Source organism: Diorhabda carinulata, chromosome 9, assembly GCF_026250575.1.
Source record: "Diorhabda carinulata isolate Delta chromosome 9, icDioCari1.1, whole genome shotgun sequence".
NCBI lineage: Eukaryota > Metazoa > Arthropoda > Insecta > Coleoptera > Chrysomelidae > Diorhabda > Diorhabda carinulata.
The window spans coordinates 17,061,211-17,074,043 of record NC_079468.1 but is presented as its reverse complement, the minus strand read 5'-3'; the positions used below and the strand labels follow the sequence as shown (position 1 = coordinate 17,074,043).

The window sequence follows — 12,833 nt, the reverse complement described above, 5'->3', positions numbered from 1 at the left end:
TGTTTAAATAGTCAATAAAGTTGCGTAAAATGAACTGCAGATGGTGATTTAATCCTAGGACATTAATAAAACTATTTTTGTGTGGAATAATGCCAGTGATACTTTACATCATCTATTTATATGTAGCAAGGATGGAATATACTAGCGAATTTAGTAAACGATATTTTTATTATTTATTAATTGGTCGTATTGGAAATATGTTAAGCATAGATTCAGTTATTTTATGATTAATATTATAGTTCTTTTAGCAATAATAATAAATGTAAATTTCTTTAATTTCTTATTTCATTTGTCTTAAAAAAATTATAAAAGAAACTATTTTTAAATCAGAAGAGACCTAAATCTGAAAATGGGAATTCAGGAAAAAGTGTACAGACTGAGGAGAAAAATATGATTATGGAAAAAAAGTCTTTGTTAGGTTGGAAACTTTGTCGGATAAATATCATATAGTTGTACGGTGTTTTAACTTAGCCACCTTCACAAATTTGTTATTATAGCGTATATTTAAAATAGAAAATTAATCTACAAAGTTATTACAAGTTTTTTTTGCGTACTTTAGATTACATAAAAACCAGATATTTCAAATATTTCACACCGATTTAGCATTCCAATATGTATGTAATGTAAACTAAATATTTATCTAAGTCTTAGTTGTTTTTCCTATTAGCATATTCATTGAAAAGTTAATAATATAACAAAATGTATCGAATCTAATTTAGTCTGATGATATGAATTTCATTATCACTTTGATATTGATGATAACGAAAAATATTCTTCTTGGTCAATATTCAATATTTATTTATATTAACAAATACATTATTTGAAACAATTTATTTGAAATAATTTTAGTCACTACCTAGAAAAGCGCTCACGTATTGTAAATGTCATCATAAACTCAATTATCTACATATATTCGAAAATATTATTGTTTAATAGATCTCATTAAATATCAGCTTTTCATATGCCAAGAAAAAAAATTGACGATATTGTATTTACGTCAACGAAAAAAATCATTCAAAATAAGTATATTTAAATCTTATTGTTCAATTTTCACATTGCAAAGCGATTAAAACATGTCTTCCTAAGGCTAAAGCTATTTTTTTTCTTGTAGTAAAATGTTTCTTTGACAAAAGACAACTCATCTTAAATCCATTCGAACTACTACTATGCAATGTCTTGATATGATACATATGTCATGTAACGAAAAAAAGTAGTCGAGAAGAACAAGAATAAGAAAAATATTGTAACCATAACCCTATGGGAGAACGAGACAAAAGAAAAACAAAAACGAGTACAAGAAAACATAATCAGAAGTATGCAAGAATAAATACTCAACTGAGCTGGACAAATAACAAGATTAGCAGACATAATCACCATAGTAATAGCACATTTTGATAAAACTAAAGATTACATATACGATTAAAACAAAAGGGGATGATTAAGAACAAGATAAAGAAACAAAATAGTTGAGATGAAGGTAAAAATGATATTATAATTGAATATAATATCGTATGGGTAGAGCAGACCTAAAAAGAATGAGATAGTAAACGGGAATATAATAAGAGACAAATAGAAAATAAATACAATGGATTCTACTGTGGTCAAAAAGGAGAGACAAACCAAGGAAGATATGTAAGAACGAAATAGATAATGTTGTGCATGTACTGTAGACAAAAAGAAATTTAGGGATGGAAAATAATGGATAAATATAAAGAAGTATCTAAGAAGTACGAGAAATTATAATCTAAGGTAAAATAAAATAAAAAATACAATTGCAAGGACCGAAATAAGATTAATACATACAATACATTAATAAAGAAAATATGCAATTAAATTAAAGACAATTACGTGATTCGGAACATGATTCAAGAAACCTTTACGCATATACAATTTATACAATTGCTCAAATTTATCTAAGCAAAACAGAAAATTGTCATATCTCCGTAAATTGATGGAAATTCACCAAACAAATCGAAAAATCTACAGGAAAGATTATGGCTTGTCACAACAATCAAAGTCGAAAATCTGTTCTTGAAGATTTATCGATAGGTTTTCAAATACCAACTTACAAAGGACTGCTACCTATAGTAACTCCCACGGGCAGTGTCACTTATTTTCTGGTGCATGATTTTTACATCAGAAAAAAACTGACGACTATCACTAGGATTGTGGTGTGAGTCCATTCTGCAATTACTGGAACATTAGTCTATTATATCATGGATAACGTTCCGTATCATAAAAGCCAGAATCAATGTGTTTATAATTAAAGCAGTCGAAAAGCTGAAATGCTGCATGGCTGTGGATTGGATAAGTGAAATATCAGACGTAGAGCGTTTGCTAGGTACTGCAATATTTGAAGTCACAGTATTACTATGAAACAATGCTTTGAATCACATAAGACTTATGTCACCGTTTTTAATTTGTTAGAATTATTGCTTTGTCAAGTGTGGAGGAAATCTACTGTAGTTAGATTTTATTCCAAAGGTGTTGGACAAAAAGTAATATTTTTATTTATTATCCGTTACTTGGTATCGTATTACTACCTACAGTAAAATCCCGAATTCGTGAGTGTCAGTTTGAAAAAACATCTTGTCGAGCAACGCAATGCCTGGGAGGTTAAGTGCTTACGTTTAAAAGAGTTATCCATTCATAAAGGTTTGGTGGATACTTTAGCGAAATCTGTAGTATTATATGGCACCATGGAAAGGTGGTGTCATCAGTTTAAATGTGGTAACTAGTCTTATACAGACAAACATGCAGGTGGAGCATCCAGGACTGAAAATGTTGAAAAATCCATAATCTCGTGTTGCAAGATAGCAGTGTGACTATAAGACAAATAGTTGAAGATAGTGATCTCTAATATCACGAGGTCTATAATACACTTACTGCCTAATACTCGAATAGAAAGAAATTTTTAATGCAAGATTATTAATAATTAATATGTCATTATGGTGTAAAACCCAAAATGTAGAGAACAAATAAAGCCTTCAGTAGAAAAAGTCATGCTCACCGTATATGTTATTCTGAATTCGTAATTTTAGTTCCAAAATTTAGTTGTTTCGTATTCCAATTTAGTTTTTAAAAATCCGTAAAGCGATAAAAGAGTCATATATGCGCCATTATAACAGCTGCAATAGCTCGGGCTTCAAACCACCATATTCTCCACATTTTGTCCTTGGCGATTCTCGGCTGCCAAAACAATTTTCAGTCAAGCAGATATATAACGTCATTTTTCATTATCTTTTGATTAATGTTCCAAAATTCCTGGTTATTGGATTATATATAGATATGGAACATACATAGTTTTTGATTTTCATTTTCATTTTGTAATTTGTTGAAAATTTGTTTTAACACATAGATACGTGAGTGCACAAGTAATAAGCATAATATTATAATCTTATTTTTTATCTTAACTCGCATATAAATAGACTTTGTACTTGTATGTTTTCTGAGAATAATTGAACAATATTTTAATTAATAAAATAACATAGAGCAACTCGACAACCTTGACAAAATTTCAAGGTCTGTAGGCACCTGAAAGAAAAAGCGCATAACTATTTAATGAGATCTGTTATTCTGTTCAAGCTTTTTTCTCTTTCTTACAGCAACATGTATCAGATAAAGTATATTCCTCGGTGGTCAATTTTCAGTTTGCCATTTATAAACAATGATCATTGTAATATTAGCGGTTAGTTAAAATAATTTTTGCATTGTCATCAACGTATTATTTGTTAAAGTCAAGCACGTCATATTTTAACGTCAAAACAAATCATACTTAATCAATTAAAACCAGCATTCTGATTTATGAAAATGTTAAATTATTTTGTAACCAGTATTTAATAAATATTAAGGAACCAATTCTGTATAGTTCTATAAAATGATTTATATTATCATACAAAAGACAGGCCTGTATTTTTCGATTTAAGTTAATTCTAAAATACTTTCAAAGGTTTACAGTTAGAAAATATTCAATTTTATTTATCGGATAGAAAAACCTAGAAGAAACCTCTATCCACATTCTCTCGAAGTGGAGAGACTACGAATATCTTTTCGCAGCTAGAGCCATCTCACATCCTAAACTTTCCAAAAGTGGTGGGATTGATAAATCAGCTGTTAACACTGATTTCTGTATGTTTGATGGAGAATACGCACGTCTTTATTGTGAACAATTAGATGAAGTGAAACAACATAGAATCTAAAGCTTTCGGACACTGTCACAGGCCTTGTTCTACAACACGACAATGCAAGTCTGCACTGAGAAAAGATCTTTCCTTAGTGGCAAATAATTTATATGAAGTAAAAAATGCCATCTAGAGATATTTCATGAAAAAAACCAATTGAAATCATTCATTGAAATTGGTTTGAATGCTTTCAATTTAAGAAAGCGACAATACTTCCTGGTCCTGGCGCTACGAAACACACGCCACTGTCTAAAAGTGTTCAATGAGATGTTTTATTACTATCGAGGCTTTACAAACTGCTAGACTAATAGATTGCGTTTAAATTGCGATTTATCGTTATGAAAGGTTGAACACCAAAGATTTTCCATTTTCTCGTTAGTCACATGAACTTATCCCGGCAGTATGCATTACTTTCCAAGTATACTTTTGTTGCAGCGAAGTGAGTTTTTGACAGTTTCTGATAAAAACTGCTTCTGCATTTATAAATGGGAAACTAAATCCACAAATTTGTTTATAAAATATGAATATTCATATTTTTGCACAATAGTTCCTTGACTAAATATCGAAAAAAAATTCAAATTAATATTAAATGAATCGTCATTTTTTGAATGAGACCGTTTTCGTATCTTTTGATATCCTGAAGATATTTTCAAAGAGTTATTTTGGAGGTAGTTTTATGAAATTCAATATTTTTTATCTGTATGTTAAAACGTAGAATTTCTTGGTTGTATCTTTGAGTATAAAATGTTCCTATAAAATTATTGAAGTTTCCACAGATGCGTAGGTAATCTAAGGACAGATGCTTTATAATTTGAAGATGTTCTCCCAAATATGAAACTTATTTATTTTTTCAACAAATTTTTATTATAGTAACCTTCAGTCAAGTAATATTTGATATACTCAGTGCTCTCTCAATTAATATTAAAGAACATGTAAATTTGACAGTATTATAAAGGTAAATTATTTTTTTTCCAAACTCAACCATGCTCATGTCAATCGATGGAAAGTTTACTTAGTCGGGCACGTTTCACAACAACAGCAATTTTTGAGGTTATGTTAAATATGCCGAAAGTAACAGTTGAAACAAATTATGTTGCTCATACAGCCATATTCTAGTTTTCACAAGTTTAAAATAGTACTTGCCTATTTGATTGAATATCTATTATCTTGTAAACTAGAAGCATCGAATTATGTTGAGTTAGTAAAAAAAGTACGTGACGTAGTCGCAATTTCACTATATAGTACAGGTAAAATGGGATTAAACCCGAAATGAAATTAGGCGCTTCTGGTTTTCTAGATTCTCAGAGGTTTTACGTTACTGAATATACCTAGCAACTATTAACAAAATTACGGGCACGGGTTTTCGAAATTTTGGAACGCAAATAATTCGATAACTAAGAGGAATTCGAAGAAAACTGCCCAAACAACAAAAAGTCTCCAATCATAATTTCTTTGAAGCCACTATTTTTGTGTAAATCACCCTCAACGCAAAAGCTGGATGATCCGCTCACGAATTCTCTCTAGTGCGAATTCAAGCCAGTTAACGTTCCAGGCGCACATGAAACTGCTCTAACTCTTGGAAAACTACGTTTTCAAAAATCGAAAGCTAGCATAATTTTCGAAAATCTTGATAAAGAGGTGTATTGACCACATAAGTACTTGCAGTTTCAATGGATATATTTCATCACGCGCCATATAAATAAACAAATCCAAAGAGAGATTTGTCGTTCGTGTTATTATCAATATTTTCATGTAGATTCCGTTTCAAGAATTTTTGAATATTTATAATTTATAATTTATGTTTTTTTGATATAACACACGTGAACTACTTCTTGGTTTCAAATGAACTAACTTTAAAAAATCACAGACTTCTTAGTTTCTCTTTCCCAAAAATGTGGGTACTCTTTTTGTACTCTACAGTTTTGACTCCGGCAGTTTTTTCTGATTCTATATAGTTTTCGAGTTATTCGCGATCAAAATATTGTCGAACCCATTTTATAATGAAAATTTTAAGGTTGGGAAAAAATTGAAACCTTTTTTGTACAGAATGTTGTGCTCCACATTTTTGTCCCGGCAGTTTAGGTCGAAATCCTCATAATTTTCGAGTTATCCGTAATTCAAATTGTTTTTGAGTACATGAAATTTTGATATTAGGAAAAAATAAACTTTTTTTCGAATTCCTCGTAGTTTTCGAGTTATTCGCGTGTCAAAATTTTCTTGAGTTACAATTCCCAAAATTTCGAAAATCCGTGCCCGTAAGTTGTTGCTAGACTTATTAAGTATCCCAAAACCTTCCAGAATCTAGAAAATCAAAACCGCCAATTTAATTTAAGGTTTTAACTCTAAATCGCCTAATTTGCCTGTATTAGTAAGCTTGTTGATGATGATATCAGATCGTTCGAAACAGTTTTATTCCACATTGTTTAAAGAGTCTTCCGTATAGAACTATAGTTCAATATAAAGTTATCACTCCAGTTACTGAAAATAATCCATATTATCATGTCTTATACCAATAATCTTGTAATTTCATAGTTAACATTAACGAAGCTTAGGTAATTAAAGAATAAAGTGGATTCAATGAAGAAATTAACTTGCAGGATTTGGGTACCTTTCTTTGAACAAAGAAATACTAACAATCTTTATTGATATTTCGCCGGTTCCACATAAACTTTTTCTTCTAATGTTAACATTGTATTTAAAAATAATTTAAGTCTAATTGAGTAGGTTTTGTTGATTAATAAATCTCCTTGATTTTAGGTTTGTTTCTATACAAAATTAGTTTGAAATATTGATAACAATTGACGTTACGACTTATTTTGGTCAAAATATGACTTGTTATTGACATTTTGTATAATAATATTAATCAACAGATCACCATCAACGTAAATATAAAATAGTTTTTTCGAGGGGTTGAGCTCTTTTACAAGGGTCCTTTCAACTATTTATTTAGGTGTCAAAATGGCCCACTGATGCACGTGAATTGACAACCGATAACTGAATTAACCAATCTTATTTCATTGTGAAAGTCATTTTACACTGTTATATTGACAAATATCACACTAATATACTTCGAAACCGCATTTTTAAGTTTTCATTGATTCAAAAATATCATTTTTTCGTATACGGCGTATAACCTTCGTAAAAATGATTAGACTTTGTTTGATAATTTTTATTTACATAAATAGATTTACCTACCATCGTTAAAAATAATTTAATAATTTTAACAGGGCTCTATTTTTTTAATGATCTTTTATTTAGATCCCCAGTAAATAATAAAATTGAACTTAAAGGCGCTGTTCCACTGTGGCAACATATAGACAATGACATAACAAGTTGCTTACAAACTTGTATCTATAAACAGGAAACACTAGATGTCGTGTTGAGTGCAACATGTTGCCCCAGTGGATTTGCGCCTGAAAGAATATTTATACCCGTAAAAAATAAACATATTCCTAGTTTTAAAATAATATAATATCAGAATTGCATAAATTTAATGTGTAATTATAAGTAATGAATTTATCACTGTGAAATGGCTTTAAATCCTACATTCCTTTATCTGCAGGTCTCTAGCTTAACGTTAAAATCACTTGAAGGTGCTACATCTGCGGATTTGGCCGAAATTGAACAGATAGTAAAGGAGAGAATGGTGCGATAAAGTTTACTTTTTTCAATTTGGTTCATTTCTAGTTATTGAATTCATTCATGCTCATTTTCATTTCATTTTATATGTGATCAGTAACTAGAAATGATTGAATGATGCATCATTATGATACTCTGCATGTGTTCTTGAAACAATTGAATTTTATATTATTTTTTATTTTTTTGTGCTTTATCGTAGTTGTTGATATTGTTTCATGTAGTAATTTGTAGTAATAATATTTTTTTATGCAAAAAATTTATTTACCAACCAATTATTTATATCGGAACCTTATGATAATTAATATCTTCATGATATTGAACTACAAATAACCTGAAAATAATGAGATACTCCTTCATAACAAGAGATACGGTAAATTGAAGTTTTAAAAATCCAATCTAAATGTATTATGGAAATATATATCGGATTCATCGGAAATCCATTCAATTCTAGTTAAAAATGTTTTGAATTTGATTCCATTCAGTTTTTCAATGCTGAAATTAGATGTTGGGAAACATCGGAAAATAAAAATTCGGCGTGCCACCTGTTAAAATACCGGCATCATATAGTGCCTATTATAACAAAAAAAATTTTCCATCAACCTCCCTAGTCAATAAAAAATGATTACTTTCATGCAATAATAATATACGAGGGCCTTTTTTTTCAACCTCCGATCGCTCCTTGCAGACGCTACGTGGGCAGAAGAAACTGCGCAGCTCTCGCACCATACACTCCGCCATTGTTGCCATTCAGGTGTCAGTTGGCGTTGTGCCACAGCGATACCATTATTGATGCTCCCGCCAAATGTGAATTACGAAGTGTGATTCGTTTTCTACAGGTTGAAGGCCATAGCGCTGCAGAAATCCATCGGATAATGAATCGTGTGTATGGGGAAAATTTCATGAGTTGTCCGTGAATGGTGTCGAAAATTTGAAGATGGCCGTTATGATTTGCATGATGAGGGGGGCCAAGGACAAAAATCAATCGTTTCGGATAACCGCAGATTCACCACTACAGTTTTGTCTAGGGAATTTCCAAAAACCGTTGGATCTCTGAGCACTTTGTTTCTTTTTTTTTTACCCAAGCAGGTCGCTAGCCTCACTTGGAACCCTCCTCTTTTACCCGGGCTTGGGACCGGCTATGAAACCTCTGAGCTACTCAGTCCACCCAGCGATATCACAGGCAGAATTATCTAAAGAACCAAGAAGATATAAACTAGCGATCTACGATCAGAGTACGAACAACTGATGTCCTTCAAATATCTAGGAACAAACATAACAAGCGATAGAAATCTAAAGAAAGAAGTAAAAGCACAAACAACGAAGGCAGCATTAATATCAGGATACCTTAGAGATTTAATTTGGCGAAATAAATACATGAGCACAAAATGTAAAATTAGAATATATAAAACTTGTGTAAGAAATAGAAACTAGAGCGGAGAACACAACCACTAAACAACAGAAATGCGAACTCTGAGATCAATAACAGGACATACGTTACTCGATCGGAAGAGAAATGAAGAAATAAGGGACATGTGTGATATTCAGGATGTAGTAAGATGGGCAAGGAGCCGCAGAAGAGAATGGAGAGACCATGTTGACAGAATGCCAAATGAACGGTTAGCAAAAATTGCAAAGGAAAAGAAACTAGACACAACTCGACCTCCTGGACGACCACCTATAAGGTGGTATGAAAGCTGGTCCTCAGCATCCCAACTACTCCTGGCGAACCCTTGATGAAAATACAGGACCTCGTAGTAACGTAAGAAGAAGAATTTCCAAAAGTTTCAAGGTCTTTGGCGGCAACTTTCTTTGAAGAGGGTATTGCAAAGCTTGTCCACAGATATGATAAATGTCTCAATCTTTTTGGTGATAGTGTCGAAAAGTAACCATAACCATGATAAAGTACAAAGAAAAAATGTATGCTGTTGGACTGCGGAAAAGAATTGACAAAGGTGATTTTCCTCGTCTGGAAGAAATCCTGGTAATTTTGCTTGTGTAGAAGACAAAAAGTATATATTAGCGGAAACCTATTAAAAAAAGAACCAAGTTCGCATCTACTCTAGGCATCAAAAATTTTGCAGCGTATTAAAGGTAAACTAATTTCAATGGAGAGAAATGGAGTTGTGTTTTAAAAAGTTTGTGGGGAAAGTGGAAGTGTTAATAATGAAGTTTGCTCAGATTGGCGTGATTAATTGAAGACTTTCCAAGACATTTTCAATACTGATGAAACTGGTGTATTTTTAAAATGTTTACCGGGTAAGACGCTTGCTTCTAAAAATGAAAAATGTCATGAGGGAAAATATAGTGAAGAGAGGTTGGCAGTTTTACTTGTAGTGAATATAGTTAGTGATAGAAAAAGCAATGAAACTGCGATGTTTCAAAGAAGTAAAATCATTTTCCACTGATTATCGTACTAACAAAGAAGCTTGGATGATGACAGAACTTTTTAACAAATGGCTTTTAACAGATAATGGAGATATGAAACGACAAAAGCGAAAAATTCAACTCTTTAGATAATTGCACCATCCACAACAGACCTACATTGTCCAACGTAGAACTATACCAATACAACTTCCAAATTTCAACTATTGAACCATGTGCTCGTTTTTACATAAATTCCTCGGTCAAAACAGAAATGGAAAAGTTATATTGGCATACCAAAATGTTAGAAAAAAATTGAAGTGTACGGCTAACACAATTTGCATCGATTGACAGCTTAATCCTTTTAGATCCTATCCAGTATAATCGGTATTACTGTCTCAGATTAATTTCACTTTAGTTATTGATATAATAGAAAGCGGAAAAGTGAGTGAATGCTTCGGTACGTTATTAATAAAACTCTACTTGTTCTTTATAAATGGGTAAGTTGAATAGAACTTACAGAATATTGTACCATTATGAAATATGTCGTAGAAAATTGCACCGCTATATAAAATCATTTAGTTTCATATTCATTTTTAGTAAGATGAGGATTAATCTTTCTAAAAAAACTCTGTTTCAAACAATTATGAGAAGCACAATAGTGTGGTGTAGAAGAATAGATGTGTTCAATTAGTCCGACGGATTATTCTATTAAACATAACTGCTCATCATAAACTAGTGTTTGCATGTTGTTTGTTATTTCATTTATTCTACAAATTGACTTTCTTCAACGTGTAAATGCGATATATCGTTTTGAAAGGTCTCTCCATTTTCTATTCCAAAATGTTTCCGTTTTCAAGTTTATTGTATACAATAAAATCATCGCTAGAATATACTCATTTTTCCTTATCAAGAGGAAATGCTCACTGGCTGAGGGAAAAACACACGTGATACCCTCCAAAGTTTAATGTCTGGACAGGGATTATTAAAAACCATATCCTTGGTCCCGTTTCCATTAAAATTTGAATGGCGATCATTATTTGGAACTACTTCAAAATTACATCATTTCAACTTTGGCCGATCCAAAAAATCCTTAATCTCCAGTGAATGAAATATGGTTGAACGTAAAAGAAATTAATAGGAGTGAATTTTCATTTATCAAAGCTGTGATTTACGAGTATACACTAGCTGGATCGTTGATCCATTTTAGTATTTTGAGTGGACATCTTCAACAGATAGGGAAAAACCGTAAAGACTCAAATCCGGATTCTTGGTCATTGGCAATACTGTCCTTTAAGATTAACACACATTTCTTTGATCGTCCTTTTGTTCAGTTGGGAGGTTTCCCAAAACCTAACTTATCACGCATGAACCATAAGTCGTTCAACGTTTCTGACATTTTTAGAAGGTAAAGGTCTTCTTAGGCGTCTCCTATGCTTTCCAAAAATGATTTTTGTCATCGAAAAACTTCCGATGCTCAATATTTGTTGCACAATTTCACAAATGACACTGTATGGAGAAGTGAGAAAGTGGAAGGGTCTGTCAAATCCGTAATAGTGATATTTTTCACACACCTCGTAGTTCACACTGAGATGTTGAATGCTGAGTGAAATTCCAGTGCATGGAAATTAAAAATGGACTCTTTATTTAAGAATTTATGTGTGGTTTTATTCTGATGGAATTTTCTCGGCGTGTTTTTTTATTGCAAATGAAGAAATAAATTATTTATTTATTTCATGTGTGTAGTGCATGAATATAAAACCAAAATATTGCTCATTTGTTTGAAATTATATTTATAGAATTTAATGATAAGTATGGTTTTTAAACATTTTTCAATGATTCATCATTTCAATATATATGGAATAATACATCGTCGAATGAATTTTTATTTGAAATATACAAGGTGGATTATCTGTATTTATACGGTTTCTAGTTGACAAACGGTGACTTTCAAAATGTTTCTCTTATAACTATATGAAAGAAAATTATTTCCAGCCATGAAAATTTCCCAAAAGTATACCATTATCTCAAATATACGACTTTTTGAGAGTAACGTCCTATATTTGATATAATTTGGGAGTTACGTCAACTTTTAATGAGTTTAATGTACATAGGTGTCGCCATTACTGAAAATATTCCATTTTTTGTAAAAATTAAGAATTGGTGAAAAAATTTTAGTATACCTTGAACTATGAATCGGGATATTTTTTGTTCCATTATTTAATAATAGGGCGCTCAAATTTCGAGTGTCACTTTGGTCGAACTCAAACATTAATTCCTTCATTTCTTCAAATACAACACTCTGTATAATTTTAATGCATTGAGTAGCAGTCTTAGTTTTCCATCGTAGTGCATAAGGGTATACCTATCTCTAACTGTTCCGAATTTTCATGTCATTGGGAATAGTCGGTGGTCTTGTATAAACAATGTTTCTGATATGCCCCAAAAGAAATCCATCAAAGAGGTATCAAGATAAACCTCCACTTCTTAAATATCTATTTGGAATTCAGATACAATTAATTGAAAATGCGTCTAACTGCAGTCACATATTTGCACTGGCAAGTCAAAGAATATACTAAAAGAAATCCAAAACCGAGAATCTTAGGAATTATCGTCCACTAAACTGACTATTACAAAAATAGAGACCCGTTA

The 12,833-nt window shown here is 31.5% G+C and overlaps 1 protein-coding gene across 8 annotated transcripts in view; it reads left to right on the top strand.

Annotated features, from left to right (window-relative positions):
- Positions 1-12,833, top strand: part of LOC130898193 (kalirin) — a 372,700-nt gene that overhangs the window by 318,618 nt on the left and 41,249 nt on the right. For 6 of the 8 annotated variants that reach the window (XR_009059842.1, XR_009059843.1, XR_009059841.1 and 3 more), the window contains one exon: positions 7,744-7,827. The exons of the other annotated variants lie outside the window; for them this stretch is intronic. Coding sequence is in view for 3 of the 6 variants with exons in the window: in XM_057807286.1 (XP_057663269.1) it covers positions 7,744-7,827 (84 nt within the window). In the remaining 3 variants the exon portion in view is untranslated. The remainder of the gene's footprint in view (positions 1-7,743; positions 7,828-12,833) is intronic. 8 annotated transcript variants of the gene reach the window in all.